At 40.9% G+C, this 18,040-nt stretch overlaps 1 protein-coding gene across 9 annotated transcripts in view; it reads right to left on the bottom strand.

Moving 5' to 3' along the window:
- cnot1 (CCR4-NOT transcription complex, subunit 1) overlaps positions 1–17,645 on the bottom strand; it is a 30,477-nt gene extending 12,832 nt beyond the window's left edge. For 4 of the 9 annotated variants that reach the window (XM_042213299.1, XM_042213303.1, XM_042213302.1 and 1 more), the window contains exons 1-19: positions 17,497–17,645; positions 15,824–16,122; positions 15,241–15,348; positions 11,038–11,136; positions 9,738–9,806; positions 9,188–9,242; positions 6,393–6,596; positions 6,097–6,265; positions 5,638–5,764; positions 3,499–3,609; positions 3,185–3,355; positions 2,937–3,064; positions 2,425–2,665; positions 2,142–2,261; positions 1,704–1,826; positions 1,418–1,569; positions 723–873; positions 321–519; positions 111–239 (exon numbers count right to left, since the gene is read on the bottom strand). In XM_042213299.1, the coding sequence (XP_042069233.1) occupies positions 111–239; positions 321–519; positions 723–873; positions 1,418–1,569; positions 1,704–1,826; positions 2,142–2,261; positions 2,425–2,665; positions 2,937–3,064; positions 3,185–3,355; positions 3,499–3,609; positions 5,638–5,764; positions 6,097–6,265; positions 6,393–6,596; positions 9,188–9,242; positions 9,738–9,806; positions 11,038–11,136; positions 15,241–15,348; positions 15,824–15,925 (2,458 nt within the window). In that variant the 5' untranslated portion in view covers positions 15,926–16,122; positions 17,497–17,645. The other 5 variants (XM_014340965.2, XM_005945062.2, XM_014340970.2 and 2 more) reach the window with 3 other exon arrangements.
- Positions 17,646–18,040: the final 395 nt, after the last annotated feature.

Genomic DNA, 18,040 nt, shown 5'->3' with positions numbered 1-18,040 from the left:
CCCTGAAAGCCAATTTCTTTAGTAAGTGATTGTTGTCAAAAGCAGAGGAAATACAGTGCTGAGCAGCGCGGGGCGGGGCTCTCAGTCACACCACTACCACCACCACTTACAGGCCTTCATCTTACTCTGCTGAAAGGTTGGAGGGTTCAGGCCCGGTGTGCTCATCTTCCTGGGACCAAAAGGATCAGTGCTCCCTGCTGGCATCCCTAGACCAGGACCGATGCCCGTGCCCAGTGGACCTGGAAGTAACAATAATGTCACTCTTCTGCTTCACACTTGATAGCATGTTTGGATTGAAATACAAAAACCTGAGGTCATACCAGGGAGTTGTGAGGGCAGGCCGGAAATGCTCCCAAAAGGTGTGCTGGGATTAGGATTGGGAAGTGGTGGAAAGGCTTTTGCTGGAGACTGGGGATTATTGAAAGGTGTATTCACTGGGGTTGGGAAACTTATGCTTGGATTGAGGGAAGTAGCTGAGGGCCCCAAATTCAAACCGCCAATGCCACTCAGAGGGTCCATCTAAACAAAGGGACATAAGAAAGTTAAGCAGGCAGGAATGGAACAGAGCTACTAACGTCAGCTTTTTACAGTAAAAGAAAACATGACAGAACTGTTACAGAAACCCAAAACATTGTACACTTTATAAAAGTGTTAATATCAAAATTAGCATCTACAAAAACTATCATGAAAATGTATTTCAAAAGACGTGATATGCAAGATACCTGTACAGGTGAGATGGCATCTAGGGTGCTGGTGCTCGGGGCACGTCCCTTTGGCATTACACCTGGTGGTGGCTGTCGGGCTTTATTCATTACATTGCTGCAATTAGCCACCATCGTCAGGATAGTCTCCGACAACTCCTGGGATACACTGCTAAGGATTTAAAACAAAAACAACATGCATGTAAGACAGATGTTACACTGCATCGAACCAGCGTTGGGCTCCACTTGAAACTCCAAAAGTCCAAGAGCATCAAACAAAAGCCCCTTTTCCTTTAGCACCTACTTGGATCAACTCGCCACAGTTTTCCACTAAGTCACAGTCTCTGGTGCTAAAATAGCACCCGCTCGGCCGACGTTCAAGTGATCCGAGCAGGTACTGAAATGCAATGTCACCAGAGTGCATGCTACTGATTGAGAGAAGAGTCGTGAAAGCAGCACGTTCACGAAAATCACAACCGCCATTTTCATAACCTGGCATCGAGGGAAATGGCTACAACTAAGAAGAAAAAGCCGCGGCCCGAGTACGATCACCTCTGCTTGTACCTTTGTTGTAGTGTGTCGCATACCAATTGCATCACAGGACGCTCGCTCGTGTTGCTATGATGATGACCACGCACAAAAGGTGGTGCGCAATTGCAATGGAAAAAGCAGTCGATCCGAATAGGGGATAAACACCAGGCTTTAAAGTTCCTCACCCAGCACATGACTGCAAGCAGGCCAGCATGGTGGCTAGAGTCTCTGGAGGCAACTGGGCACTTTTGGGCTGGTCCTTATCAGGAGCCAAACCCCCCATAATGGATGGACAGCGCCTCTTCAAGAACGTCACACAAGCTTGGATGAAAGGTTCCTGTCACAAGAACAAGAAATATAATTAATACAAAACCAGACTTTTCATGAAATACGTTTAATGTTACACTAGCATAAACAGGAAACCCATCTAAAAAGACATATCGATTAGCAATCATTAGTTTAAAGACCTACCCCGTGCTCTCTAATTTTGTCAGTAAGCCATTTATCGAGTTTGAGGTATTCACGACGCGAGGCAAGTGCAGCGAGATCAATAACAAAGGCAAACGGAGTACCATTCAGCAGCATTGATAGAGACTGTAGAGAGGAAAAACACATTCATGTTCACATTGGGTTCACTTAATTTGTCTCCATTTATTACATGAAACATTTAATAATCCACCTTTACAACTATAGACACGGACTCTTTAAATCCAATAATCAGATTATATACAGAGGTCTGTTATTGCAGCAAATACAATGTTTTTAAATATTAAATCAAAAAAAGTTTCTAAGGAGAGAACCGACATGCTATACAGCGTGTACCCTTTACCCTCTACCTTAAATTCAGATGAAATGTTACAAGAGTACAAAAACTTTAATGGTCAAGGAGAACGCAGTATTCTAACCAACCTTTAAGTCTTGGGCCACATCCAGGATGCGAGACAACTTTGCTTGGTCATACTGCTCCCCTCTCATGTACCATTCAGCCATCGAATGCATAATTAGCTGACGTATGGAAGGAGACTGTCCCTGCAAGACAGACAGACAGTTTTGTATGCAAGCAGGATTTTTTTAGTTTTTGTTTTTGAACGACGCACCAAACTAGTAGAAAACTTGAGAAACACTTAACTGAAGACATGACTTGCCAAACAACATGTTACCCAGCAACACAGATCTAATAATAAACACCAACCTGTCCATGCCAGGCATAGTGCAGGATAATGGCGGAGTTGGGGTGATTTCCCAAAAAGATGGGCATCAGGGTGGAGATGAGCTCGTGGCGCAGTGTGTGCCACGAGGTGGTAATCTGCAGTAACGCCAGCACCAACATGTCGGGGCAGTGCTTGATCGGGAAGCTGAACAGCTGCTTCACCTGCTCATACTGGCCCACCTCAGACAGTCGAAGCAGACTCTCCACCAGATCCAGACTTTTCCTGTGAAGAATTACAAAAAGATGAGCGCTTTGGCAGAGTTTTAAAGTGTCGTGGTAAACTTGATTTGAAGTGATGGATTTTTTTATTTATTCATTTTTAACGTGAACACTTCAGTACACACAGAGGTCCAACTTTGCCTCCAGTTTAAGAGCCCATCAAGGACACCTCAATTACATTTTTACTGCTTTAAAGCAAAATCTGAAGCCACAGTAAGAAAAATCCGCAACGGCACACCGTTCTGCAGAGGCAAGGTGATATTCAATTTCCATACCATGTGGCAATCTCTCTATTGTCATCCTCTGGTGGGGCCTTGAGGATGTCAATGGCCACAGTGTGACAAGGGTAGTCAGCAAAGCAAAACACGTCTGGGTTCATCAGGGAGTGTTGAATGAATGACAACTGGAAAAAATACAGAAAAGATGCATTAAACTACACAAATCTATTCCAACTTGACAAAGATTGCTCTCATAATTTTCCCCAAACACCTGAATTTTTACCCTCTCGATGCACATAAGTTACCTGTCCCTCAGCATGTTTCCAAGGCCGATAGATGAGATCCACAGGAAAACTTTCAATGCCCAGCCCTCTCTGGATCCCATACACCACTACCTGCAGGCCTTTGCTGTCTCGGATTATAAAGCCCGGGTGGTCCAGCTCATATGTCACCTCTTTGAAGTTGAGATTGGGATTCTAGGGTATAGGTTAAAAAAAATAAAATAAAATAAGCAGTGAAAATTCAGTCATTAAAAAGGATTTTTTATTTTTGTTAAGTTTTCCATCTCAGCGTTTCCTGGAAAATTTCTGGTTTTCAGATGAACTGACAGTTCACTTACCACTTCTTTGACAATGTCGATGAGGACCTCAACGTTCCACGTATGTGTCTGCGAACCATCGTTCTTATCTTTCCCATCGCTCCAGATACCGCTTCCTGGAGCAGAGATAGACTGCAGAAAGAGGAAAGCCATCAATCATCCATCAAAATCTGTGTTTGAGCCACCGTCTCCACCTTTGTCCAGTACCATGGGACAGAGTGCACTCACATTTAAAAGCAAGAGAAGAGCAAAGCAGGTACGCCTGGATTTTGATAAGGTTTCTTTTTAACATTAAGCCCACGGCGTGAAGGCTTAACTAAGAGGGACAGAAAGAGCCGAGTGTCGAAGGTGAACTGCTACATAGGGCTGGGCCATATTATACCGTTCACGGTAATACCGGTATAATGTTAGGCAACGATAGGAAAATGAAATATCGCGATAGAATATGAGTAAAACGCGCATGCGCAGTGCCTTTGTTTTCATACGCACATGGCCGATTGTTGAGTGAAACAGATGAACCAGAATTGGTTTGTAAAAATGGTGCAACTTCAGTGATGTGGAACTGGTTTGGTGTTTGTCCGTCAGATACACGACAAAGCACATTTTTTTGCAGAACATGCAAGCGGCCGTTGGACTAAGATGCCTTAAATCTGGGAGTAATCTGGGTCCTAAACTCCGTATGCTTCAGGTCAAACAACACTGCAGCATCACTGAGAGTTAAAAACTGTCTAAATTCTTTCATCTTTAATAAAACGATCAGCATTGCTGCTTTACCAGGTGTAACTATGAAGTTTAACTTCCAGGCATCCATGAAAACAAAATTTATTACATTTAACGGAGTTAGAAGTTAGCAGGAAGCTAGCGGAAGTTAGCTCGCTAGTTTCGCTAGTTACCTAAGCATGATATAGCATGTTCTGACTGAGAGATTTCTGAAAAAAATCAAACGTACAGCTCTGCTATCACTTCCAACATAAATGAAGACAGGAAACTAAACAGCAGTGACGTTTGTAGGGTTACTGAAGTTGGGCTAGCTGGTATATAATGATGTGCTACGTGATCGCTAGCGACACAGCTATGTTAGCATAACATAAACAGTGAAGCTGGAGGACGAACACTAACACTTTTCCACTTATAAAAGTTAACGTTAAGGTTCCTGATAGTTAGAGACAAATGCAATCGCATGGCAGGATGCTGTAAACGGACCAAACTTCAGTCAGGAGAACAACTGAGATAATCCATCCACAATACGAGGTTAGTCATTAATATACTGCAACAACATGGGAATAGAGCAGCTGCCAGAGAATTCAACATTAATGAATCAATGGTACAGAAGTGGAGGAAGCAAGAAGAATGAGTTTAATAAAGTTTGATTTATCTGACTGCTTTGTTTCGCTTAATGTGCCTTATAATCCCGTGCACCTTATGGTCCGAAAAATACGTACTGCACACTGCAGTTTAATGTTGCAAAGCACCTCTTTTTAACTTCAGTGGATATTATACATGGTTATGCTCAGGATATGTCAGCCCATTTCTACTGGAAATGCCTTTTGGTTAAACTTTCAGCAAGGAATTTGCATTTGCACTGTTACATTTTTATAAAGCTTTAATGTACATAAAAACCAGCTTCTTGTTTAAGTGAAAATAAATGGAAGGTTGTCTTTTTGCGCTAGTAATGTTGTGGAGTTGTATTTTGTCTCGCATCAATTATATCGTCAGTTATATCGTTATCGCAAATTTTCAAATATATATCGTGATAAATATTTTTGGCCATATCGCCCTGCTCTACTGCTACATGCTTACAGAACACAGCATCAGACAGAAGGGCTGCTCGGCCTTGTATGATAACAGGGTACTCTATTCGACTTCATTCTGTCAGTTAAGGCCGACTTCAGCATGAAAATAAAACATGTGCACACGGAGAAGCTGCCTGACATTGAGAAGTCCACAGCTGTGCTAGCCAAATCTTTAACTGGTTGATAATAAAACAGTGTGAACTGCTAGACTGTCTCCTGCACTCAGCAAAAACAGCAGCAGTTTGAATCTTCATATTTGCACTTACAGTAGTTCATGGCAAGTCTGTGTGAAGAGAAACTAACTATCAAGCAAACCAAACAGCGTTCTTACACTTTCCTGTCCCCTCCGTCAAATAAGGAGTCTCACCTGTAGTGGGATGCCGTCAGTTAGACCAGAGTGGGTACGAGCCATCATGCCCAGGACTCTGGCTACCTGGCTGGCCGTCACCTCTCTCACCCCATATTGGACGATTATGTTTCTGCACTCGTCCAGACTGAAGAGAGGAAAGGAAAGGTCAATGTTGCCTACAATCCGTCATTACTGAGCACTCGCATGTAATTTCAGACCAGAACTTATATTAGGACAGGATTAAGTAATAACTCACTTTGAGGTTTGTGATAAAGCGTGTTCAAACAATAAAAAGACTGCCAGTTTTCTTTCATATTTATTTAACACAATTTACCAAACACGCAAGAGCTTCTTGGTGCCAACACACGGTCGTTCAAATGATTACTTAGAATTTAGATACAAGACAAATAACTGTAGTCACAGGTTTATTTCTTTTAAATCACTTTGTTCACACAGTTTCAAACAAGCCACACTCACCTAGCACAGAAACCATAGCCAACTTCTTGAATGAATTCTGCAAGAGAACTCTCCATCCTGGTCTTAGCTAACTCCCCCGAGTCAGGTAGGATCCTGTCCATGAGAATGTCCCGTTTTTCAGGGTACAGCAGTGGTGCGAGCACCACAGGACAGCGCTCCTGGGGGAAATCTGACAGCAACACACAAAGCGTGGCAGAGTCAGATTGGGAAAACAAAACTGGACGTTTCACCATATCGAGTCAGTCTGCGTGCATATTTAAGATTTACAATCAGCCCCCCCAACTGATCCTCCATACCTCGGCAAAGTGTTTTGAGGAAGGCGTCAATCTGCTCTTGCCCTACCCCACTGGCTCCCTTCTGTCCAAACAGTAGATGGGAGAGCAGTAGGTGCAGCACCTCTATGGCAATGTCTTGGAAGCCACCTTCTTGGTTTCCTCCAAGATCTGCGTCAACGTATGACCGCAGGAGGTCTGGAAGTTTCTGCTTGATGAACTGAGCAGCTGAGAGACAAAAACAGTTTATCATCATGTGCTTTCCTGTGTACTATGTTTTAAAATAAAATTTAAAAAAAACATTAGGTGCAGCTAATGTGAAACATTTAAGTGATTAAATGTTCAGAAGAATGATAGGGACAGTACGCCATGCCTTCCAGAAATGACTACAATCAAAGCACACAATGCTCCTTAATGCATCTCCGCAAGAAGCGTGTTTGTGTGCAAAAGAGATGAACTGAAACCTTGAAACAAAGTCAAGCATTGATTTCAGGATTTCTCTGCATTGGTAAGCGTGTGTGTGACAGGTAGGGCTGCCACGATTAGTCGACTAGTCACGATTACCTCGACTATTAAAATCGTCGATGACTGATTTAATAGTCGACGCGTCGTTTGAAGCTTTGTAAGATCACAAAAGACGCAGGAATAATAGCAGGATTTAAGAGTGTAATAACGGACTGAAACAGAAGATGGCAGCACTGCATGTACAAGGATGCCAGCTGCCGTTAAACTCCGAAGAAGAAGAAGCTGTGTCCCAGAATTCATAGCGCAGCTAGTTAGTTTTAATATTACTCTTATTATTCTTTCTGGGTCACAAAATAAACGTTTAACATATTTTCAGGTGAGAATGTAGCTGTGTAAACCTCAAATATCGGCTCAGTTTATCAGGACACCACATATTTTCAAAAGCACTCCGACGTTTTCGGAGACGTCTGTTACCCACTAGCTCGATAGCTAGCCGGGGGCTAGGTCACTAGCGCCGTGTGAGAACTACTCAAATTGTATTTCGTTGTTGCGCTACTCATAAAATATATTACTAATACTTAGATAAGTATAACATGTTAATTGTTTGTTTTTAGCTTTTATGTGGTTCCTGAGCAAATTGTGGCTGATTGCAAAACGAGGATTTAGGGAGGACCCGATCAACCCTTCGCAAAACGCCTACACGAGAGCTATCGTCCGCCGCACACTATTTTTCTATTGTTGCACTACCTGCCTCCTTATATCATTCGTCTAGTCGAGCAACGGTGGCAGACCGGTAATTTTCACGATACAACATTTTTCGCACGTGGCAACACAAAACGTTATACATTGTTGTTTTTGTTTATTTGATGTTTTTATGTTCAGTTTCAACTACGAAGTTGATTGCAGTTAATAAGTGTAACAAAATTTAACTGGAAAAGAACTAGATCGTGGGAATCGTGCTCAATACTTGGGTTGCGAGTCACGTGGTTCTGATGACGTGCGGAGGCAGCGCGATTTTTGAGTGGAGGGCGGAAGTAAACATGGAGGACACTGTGGAGAGTCAGGAGAGCAGCTATTGTGCAACTTTAGACCCCGTTTCTCGGGAGAGATATAAACAGATAGTTAAAAAATATATCGGACGTGATCCGTATTCTTTGAAAATGTCCGAATACACCACAGAAGTAAAGGATTTGCCTACTATCGAGGCTGTGGATATCACCAACTACTTGGTCCTCCAGACTTCTTACTACACTAGGCAGCAAATGAAAGCTTTCAAGAGTCTGGAGGCGTACAATTTTTTTGTCAGCGAGTGGGTCCATAACCTTGGAACAAAACGTCTCCGTGATGGATACAGTTTGGTGTTTGCAAGGGTGAGTGTTTGTTCTTATATTGCTTTATCTTAAACACGCTAACAGTTAGCGGTAGCGGCTTTTCTCCACTGTCACTAGGCTCAAATCCGGGCTCTCAGCCGTCTGTTGCATATCCAAAATCGCCTCTGCACATCGATGCTGTTCTGCCTTAAGCTTCATTCTTTTCTCTCGTTTGAGAACTGATTCCGATCTGGGTTTTCGTTCGTAGCCGAGATTGACCGTCGGAGCCCAGTCCTCCGACTCTTCGTCATCCAAAGCACTTGGGCAGCCTATAGTCCCAATCAAGTCAATATTAGACTACTAACTTAAAAGCACTAAGTAAACGAGAATTTAACGACAACCTAATGCTAATAAGTTCGTTTGCAAACATAACATTACCTCTGACGAAGTGGTCGCTGCAGACACGGGCATTGGCAGACTCTGCTCCTCCCGACTGTAAACGTAATTAAACATTTTTTCCTACGTTTTTCGGTTAGAATTTTCCATTTTTCTCCTCTTCGTTGGGCTATTTTTGGTACCCTAAAATACCGTTTATCAGTTTCTCGGGTCGACCTACTGGAGCATCCGTAAACACAACAGGACAAAGGCATTTTGCGTACTGTCTGTCTGTGATTTTGCGCTGATCTTTTTCACTTCCGCCCTCCAGTCAAATTTCGCGCTTTACGTCGACGTCACGTCTACGTCAAATGAAACCCAGCTATTCTAAGCAAAAAAAAATCGTGATTCTCATTTTATGCAAAATCGTGCAGCCCTAGCTGGCATAAAGAATGCAAACTGCATACCAGCAGCAGACTACCAGGCTCATTTCAGCCAAGATTTTAAGACAATTCAGGAAGAACAAGCATGAAATGTATTAGTTCATCTTTAGAAATACAAGATTTGTTGGAAATATAACAGTTTGTTCACTTTACTGACAAATACTGCTAGAAAAACACTGTTTATTCACTGGGTTTAAATAAATGAAGGTGTGCTAGAAAAACTTACCAAAGCCACGAAGGTCTGTGTTGCTGGAGTTGAGCAGAGCAAGGCCAAATATAACCTGAGGGGTAAAAAACAAAACACTTAAAAGGAGAGCCTAATGTTTCCTTGATTTCATACAGAGAATCTTTATATCAAAATTTAACTTTATGTTCATACAAGTGCCAAAGCTACTATATTGCATTTACATTGTTTCCACTTGATCCTTTACCACCTAGTGTCATCGAGGCCACTTGCCCTTAATTTGTCATTTTTCGCTGAAAAGTTACAAAATAAATTCTCATCTTTCAGGAACTACTTAAATTTTCTGTTTAGCCCAGAATGGTGGGAGCTACAGTAAAGTAAATCAATACAAAGTTGACTTCTGTCTGTTCAGACATCAGCATATGTGAAAGCTTTGAAGCTCGTCTTCTCTTCTTTCCAAAACAGTTTGAATTTTGTTTAAGGGAAAAACTGTCACGGAGTTAGTCATTTAAAGAGCGCTTATAAAATGGGCTCGCTGATGGGCCAATGGTTTAAAATAAAGAAAGAAGTAAAGTTGATAGAGCGGGCTTACCTCTTGGACTTTGCTGAGCTTAAGAACTTTGCTCAATTGAGTGAATAAGTGAGCAGATGGCTTTAAACTCTGAAAGACAATTTAAATCAACAATGAAAACCGGTTGTTATCTTGTGTTTCACCTGAAGATTGAAATACAATTCATTGTTAGTATTCGTAAACACATTTAACATGTCGGTACAAACATGGGTGTCTCGAGTTTGTCTCTCAGCTACTTAACCCTTTAAGACCATAGAACCAAGTTCGCCAGAGCTTATCTTTATATTTTTCATGCTGTACTGCCAATTTTGGGAGCACTTCAAGTTGCTACGCATCAATACAACCGTTATAGCCCAAAGTTTAATAATATGTCTGCATTAAATCCATAGGAACTACATAAATTGCAAAAAAGTGCAATAAACTACAAAAAAATGAAAAAAAAAATTTTACATATATTTTTAGTTAGAGAAATTTAAGAACTTTATCCCCCAAAACTGTAAATACAAAAAAGTTGCACAAAATAGTTTCCAGAGGAAATTTGTGCTTCATAGTTCTATTTTTGAGATGCACCATTTTTTTATGGACTGCAGGAAAAACCAAAATAAATATCGTAATGCAAATTTGCAAAAAACAAAAAAAAAACAACCACCAAACACACAAACAAACAGCATGTGCATCAAAAACTATTTCCAGCGGTTCCAAGAAACAATACAGAAAAGCATAAAGTCAAACAGGACTTTTAAAAACACCAGTATAGGCTTATAAGACCCTGAAGGTAAAAAACAAAAACTGTTTTCTGCAAAAAATGACAGCACTTCCAGTTTCGGGCAGGTAATGGCGGACATGCGATAGTTCGCGCTGACGTATATTCCAACGTAGGAAGTGTTATGAACAGCTGGTCACGGCAAAGCTGCTACAACTGTAGCTTCCACCAGTGTGTGAATGCGAGAGTGAATGAATAGTGGCATTGTAAAGCGCTTTGGGTGCCTTGAAAAGCGATATATAAATCCAATCCATTATTATTATATTATTTGCTAAGTGCTTTTTACAGTTTGCAAAGCTTTTGTGGAAGGAAACTGACCAAGGACAAGCTGATGGCATAAGATGTAAGTACAACTCCTCCAGTTTCATATGCAAAAAAAAAATGATTGCGCTAGCTTACGTGGTTGCAGAGCTACATGAATTTAAAAATAGTTACACAAAATGGAGCGTGCCCACTCCGACCGGTCTTAAAGGGTTAAAGCCCAACATGTAAAAAAGTGGTTTAATAGATCAAGAGCTTATCTTACTGATACGTTGACATTTCAGCATCTTTCCTTACCTTCTGGTAGTGCAGGGGATTGTCGATGGCGTAGCACAGAGTAGAGATAAAATTTGGTTTTGATATCAGCGACACACACTCCTGGATCAGAAACTGTGTCTTTGACAGGTTGGAGGAAAAAAATAAAAGTTTAGGGTGAAGAACCAAATCAGAAAACTCATAAAAACAATAACCAGACTAAGCCATTTTAATTAATGTAACTTTCCTAACAGAGTTACCAGTGACTTATGAAGTATAGGTTTCCCCACTTACAGGGGCACAAACACAGCTGCACAGAGACAGCGGTGAGCTGTCAACACACCAAACTGCATCTCGGAGAAAGTGTATTCTGTTTTTTAATAACGTCAAAGACACAAACAACGTGCATTTCAGGGGTTTAAGCTAATTTTCTGATTATAATAGCAGTGTCCTAAGCAAGGATTCATCTTTCTTCTGCAAGTTTTGTTTGCCCAACTCCACTATTACCAAATATGAAATGTATAAGATTGTCATTAAACATAAAGTGTGAAGGAGTTGATGACAGATGCTTGTGTCTTACAGCTTACAACATCAGAGCTCAGTTAATAAGTTACTGTCAAAGTGAAAAGAAGGTACTTGTACTCTTGGACAGCCACCCACAGTGGACTCACACTTTGCTGCTGGAAGCTGATTTTATTACAATAGTTGCTCCAACAGTTTAAAGGTAATTTCAAAGGAAGATGTATTTTCATGTTTTCATGGCCAACAGCTTTCAGAAAATGACAGATTTAATAGCAAACGCTAAGTTCACAAAAGAAGAAGAAAAATAAATATGATACTAAACAGGAATTGATTACATCAGCCTTCTACGTATTACTGGGGCTCCAAGAAGCAACAGCAGTCCGACTCTCAAGAAGAGATGTGAAACTAAACCAGAGGTTAAAACGGATCTTACCAAGTGAAACCATTTTACATTTTAGTTTCCATATTGCAACCCCCTAACCCTAATGTTTTGTTTACAACATTTTTATTCTTTCCAAATAGAGTCTAGTTGAAATTCGAGCAGGATAAATTTTTCTCTTTATTTCTGCCAAATTACTGTTGTAAACACAACCAATAATAAGTTAAAGGAAAGTTTCAGGCAACTTTAAAATACTGATTATTTTCTGAAGTTGTTTGGAGCGAGAACAGTTTCTGGTCATCCACTGCTAAAAGCTTACGTGTCTGTTTGATGTTGGATGATCTGATATCCTCGTGTTGGTGTTGTTCCCAGACCATCATGAAAATGTTGTTCCAGGTTCAACATTGCAAGTGACCAATCACATTGTTGTGACGTTATTCTTTTGCGCGCCAAGCCATTCGTGCATTTATGAAATTCCAATGTTGCAAGGACAATATCAATTCTGCTTACTGTTTATTAAAGGGTTAGGGTCCGTTGATCGGCGGACAGAGGCGGTTTCTCGCAGCTTAAGTACAGTTTTTTTTAATTTTACGCCGGTTTTTCCCGAAGTCGCAAAAGTATGACGTCACAACATTCTGATTGGTCACTTGCAATGTTGATCCTAGAGCTGGGCAATATAAGATTTTTTCATATCACGATATGTTTTTTTCATTTCAGGCGATAACGATATCTATCACGATATAAGCCAAATAACTATATTTGTAAGATTTAAATGTGCCGTTGCTCACAAGTAAAATGTGAAATAATCAGCAGCTTGTTTTTATTTAAATATTTATTTCCCATAATAAGTTCAACAGGGTAGATGTACTTAAGGAACATGAGACTTTTTCAGATAAATAAAGGCAAATATTGCAAACTACACAAAAGGCAGCCGCTAAAGCGTTTAAGTTTCAAAATAGAACAAACGAAACAGACTAAACTGTCAATTCCACTTAGAAACAAAATATTAATTCTAAAAATAAATCTTAGTTTGTTTTACAGAAGAACAGACAAAACTGACTAACTTTTGTCAATATCAAATAAACTGAGAACTAAAAGGAAATTCTCAATCTCTCCTTGTTGTATAGCTGAGCTTTTCAAACAGTTTTAACAGTTACTTTAGTCTGACAAAAGCCGAATGACGAATTAGCGCTTCCAGTCAGAGACTGAGGCTACGTCCACACGTACACGGGTATTTTTGAAAACGGAGATTTTCCGTTTTCGTTTTAAAAATAATCCCGTCCACACATAAAGGCAGAAATGAAGGAAAACGCTGCTATGAACATGCCAAAGCAGCAGGTGGCGCTAGATTCCTAACCGTGCAGAAATGTTGGCCAATCAGAAGTCTAGAAGCCTCGGTGGGAAAAAGTAAACAAAGCTGGGGCATAGAAGCAGAACCGAGTCGTATGTGTGGAGGGACAGTAACTGTGTGTATATGTAAGCATTTAAACACTGCAGAGAGTAGAATTAACAGTATTGTAGAAATTCATTTCACCGAAACAATAACGTGGCGCACAGTGTGACGCATGCACCAGTTTATTGTATTTCCAGACTTGCTTTCGGCACATTTACAGTGCACGCTACTCTGTTTTTTGTCAGACTTGAAATAGCCGAAATACCTTCACACTACGGAACTTCTATGGCTCTTCCGTTCGACAATCTCTCCGGCGTTGGAACCATCATCTGTTTTCTCTTCGGTCACGCTCGGTTGATTTTTCTAGTCGGCACACTCATTTCCTCCATTACCCGCTGGCTGCTTCCCAAACAAACACACGTGCGGCTTGGCACTTGTGCTGTACGTAACAAGTCACGCGACGTGACGCTGCGGCTGTGATTGGTTCGGCTCTGCGCTACTTAATTTGGATTGGCTGACCTTTTTTTTTTTTTTTTTTTGAGGACAAGAGCGGCGAGGTCTATCGCGATAGTTTAATTTCTCTATCGAGTAAAAGTTATATCGCGATACATATCGTTATCGTTCTATCGCCCAGCTCTAATTAACTGGTGTTCAAAATGGAGAAATTGCAGCCAGCGGTTGTATATTTACAGTTATTATCACTACAGCAAAACAAAAGACCCCCAATGTTGCAAAGGCAGTCTAAGGAGCAAGCACAGACAATTAGTATCAGCCCCATCTCCATCCCTGAGGTCTAATATCTCAACTCTCACAGAGTTCACTGATGCCACATGTGTTCACAGCTGTATAGAATAGAATGCCTTTTACTGTCACGATTCTCACGTACAATGTGATACAGAGCATCTCCTACCCAATGCAAACATGTGGGAAAAGAAAGGGGTGTGAGGTGCACAGTTCTGCAGCACTATATACACATGAACAGTAGTCAGAAAAAAATATAAAAAGTAAAAAAATACAAATCTGCAATAAAATAAATAGTGTTCTAAATTTACGTGCAATAAGCCACACTGTAAATAAAGTAACGCATAGTAGTGATGGTAGTCTGTTTGAAGTCGTTGGATTGGGGGGTGAAGTGTGTTGTCAGTGCATGTGTGAGTTCAGGGTGGTTATGGCTTTTCTGTAGTGCTTGAGTGAGTCATGCTCAAAATACTATGAAAGGAATGGGACATTTTTCTTGGAAACAACATCCCCACTGAAATTTAAAAGAAAAGAGGCGCTGTTACTTTGTTATTGGTCCTTGTTTCTGTCATTCTAGCAGTAATAAATGTCAAATAAAAATGCCAAATTCAAAGAAAGCAATAAATATATCCTGTGTAAACATTTAAATTTTAAAAACACCATGCTGCCATTTGGCAGCCAATTTCTTATCTACATGCTCCATGTAGACTGAGTGCATGGCACTCTCCAGTCTTTATGGATCCAGCAATTTTTCAGGATCAGGCCTTAAAAAAAAAAAAAAAAAAAAACCTTGCAGAAACTGAGGTATTCTTCCTAAACAAAGTGTGTGTATGCTGTGAACAAACAGCCACCTTGGAGGATGTCAGTGAAAACATATCAAAGGGTAACAACAAACAAATTTAAAAACATTTAATTAAAATGCCACACCGCACCTCCTTAGATCCCCCATTAAAATCTTTTCCAAGTACGAAGAAGTTGAGATAAGCAATGGTTGAGCAAACTGAAGAACAAACACGCACACTGGGCCACCATGTTAAAGCCAAGTGTGTTTTCCACCTAATGGCTCTGCGCACATCCCTTCTAGTAAGACGAAAACCTGTCAAAACCCACTCAAGAGTTTTGTTTTGCTCCTCTGGCAAAATTTAGCTGCAGCCTTATATGACAACAGCACATATGAAAATCCAGAATTCAAACGTCTCAAATTTAAAGTTACCTGGTGAAAGTCCTTGCCACTGCTTTTACCATCGCCACTGAAATCCACATGGGAGAAGAGACAGCGTAGTAGATGCCTGTCTGCCTCAGGACCGTGACGATTTACAATCTGGGAGAGCACATGAAACACACCAAAATGTCAGAACATGTCACACAGACCACCACAGACACACTAAGCCATATAAAGTTCAAGTTTTCATAACAATGTGGCCACAAGTGAAACATCAAAACAGCAAGACCGTGTCCTCTTTGCTCCTCCTTTCACTGAGGGAAAAAGAGCACTGCCCAGCTGATCCAATAGTATCTTGAAAGTGAGCCAACTTAAACTTCTCTGATACGCAGACCCTGATCAACATTGGGCAGTCTTAGCGTATTAGCATTATAAAATTCACACACACACACACACACACACACACACACCTCTCTAAAACAGAAGAAAAATGCAATTTTTGGTTTAATTAAGGTTTTAAACAGCTACAACTTTAAGTGAATAGAATATCTTGTGATGTTTAAGTATTCCAAGATATCTGTTTGCAAATTTAAAATTAAATAAATAACGGTAAAGACTTTTCGCTACCACTCACATGCTGTATTTCCTGCTGGCTGGCTCGGTAGTTTTTCTTTGTTAAATTGTCCACCAGATAGCTGATTTGAGACAAAGCCAGCGAGAGCGAGTCAAGATTCATTGCTGGTTGGGGCGGAAGCAGGCGGCCGAGCACGGCGCAAAATCACCATTATTCCCCTTTAGTCACTTCAGTGATAAGTTACTTCTGCTCCCCCCCCCCAAAAGGTGTGAATAATGTTGACTTCCAAGGTAATGGTGGATGGGTGGCTCCCGGTGCTAAGTAGGTAGAGTCTTTCAGTTTAAAATCAAGTTCAGCATCTGAAACAAGAAAAACAAACACAAAAATCACTTTGAAATATAAGAGAGAAACTTACTTTTGAGCTGCACTAAACTTTATGTGCAGCCTAGGTGCCACTAATGAGGCCTACTTGAATGACAGACCCAACAATGCAGTGAATAGCTGCATGGCTACTTATCTGCTAATAAATTCAGAAACAACAGTGAAAGAAGTTACTGCCACACAGTTTGATACAACATATGCACTAAGATTGTATAGGGTTGCATAAACTACACTAGGCCTTAAAAACACCGTAATGTTTGGAACAGAGTCACTGCGGTTTGGTCACTTAATGAAATGCCCCCCAAAAAAGTACGTGGCGTTAAAAGCAGCCAGCCCTGAGTTTACAATGAGAAAAGGACAAGTGTGGAAATCACACACTGAAACAAAGAGCAGGCTAACGTAACTTACCAAATCTTGGAGAGTACCTATGCGCAAGCATGAGACATTTTTATGAGCGTTAACAGATTCATAATTTACCCAAACGTCTTAATATGCGTTTAAAAAATGTCAAGATTCAGGGACTCGGTTCATGTAGCAAGTAGTGAAACATGCCAAATACTCGAGCTAACTATCACCATGACGCTGATAAACACTTGCTACGGAGCAGTTAGCCCTTATGTTCACCGAATATTAGCTTTGTATTAACAGAAAACATGAGATGTATTATTGTTTACTCAGCCAAGTCTAAACGGGAATTTAAATCGGATCGATACCATTCGTCGCTGATTAAATACCAACTTTAACCCATTACCAGCCTCGGGTGCGAGAGTACAGGCTAATGCTATCTCATTAGCAATGTGAAGCTAACGGCAACGTGAGTCCCGTTTCATGTTGGTTATTGTAATACAGCAGAATCGAATAAAATGGCATTCCTTTTACACATTCAGATACAAGTTGTTTATGTAAGCAACTACTAAGGTTTGGAACGCCACATTTGGCCGGAAGCCTGAAGGCCGCGAGCGCAATACTCGGACGGGTTTTGCGCGATCATGTCAGCTAACGTTAGCACTAACCTTTTTAACGCTAGCCTCGCTCTCTCTTCGGGCTCCGACTAGTTTATGGAATCGCTAACACTTTACTTAAAACTGCTGTCTTCGGACATAACGTAAATCTCACGTGTTGCCTGAACAAATACACGTATACAGCGGTACCTTCGCTACACGAAAAACTTTGCTAAATTATGGAATTTTTACTTTTTTGCGTTCACCAATATGACAGCTGTTTCTCAGCAAGTAGACCTCCCCCGCTCCGGGAGCTAACGGCTATTCTCCGTATTAATATCGCTGCTTTTGTGCCAATTTCTCAACCTAAAGCAATCCACGATCATTTGTTAAATACATCACAAGCCTCACCGTGCTCTCAATAAAGTAATTCAGATCCTCATCTCTTTTTGTTTCTCGGAACAAACTTGACGAAATGGAAGGGTTGCCGTGCCTTCAATTCAGTTTGATTTTCAAAATAAAATGGCGACTGTCACCGCCGCGGCGCGCTCACGGTTCGAGAGAGACGAGTGCGTGAACTTATTCGCGCGACACACACCTGAAACCGCCACATATTCAGTCAGTATTTTATTCATTTAAAACGATAAAAGAGAAGAAATTATATACGACAAACAATGAAACTGGCGATATTAAAAATATCTAAATAAAAAGGTTTGCTGTGCAGATTTCCCCCCCCCCTAAACTAGGAAGGAATACATTTTAAAGGGACCTGCGCAAATTTCACACGTGAAGGTGAGCAGGCTGGTGCTCTGCAGCCTGTGCTTTCTGTTTCTTTTGTAATGATGAAAATGATGTCACTGGGGTTGTAAATTCAGGGACGATTTGGGTTTCATTAGTTTGTAAATAAAAAAGGATGGTACGGCTAAACAAAAAAAGATCCCACCTGCAGGGTTGG

The sequence above is a fragment of the Haplochromis burtoni genome, unplaced genomic scaffold, assembly GCF_018398535.1.
Source record: "Haplochromis burtoni strain Fernald_Lab_line unplaced genomic scaffold, NCSU_Asbu1 Contig_433, whole genome shotgun sequence".
Taxonomy (NCBI): Eukaryota; Metazoa; Chordata; class Actinopteri; order Cichliformes; family Cichlidae; genus Haplochromis; species Haplochromis burtoni.
This window is presented reverse-complemented; position numbering and strand designations above follow the sequence as displayed.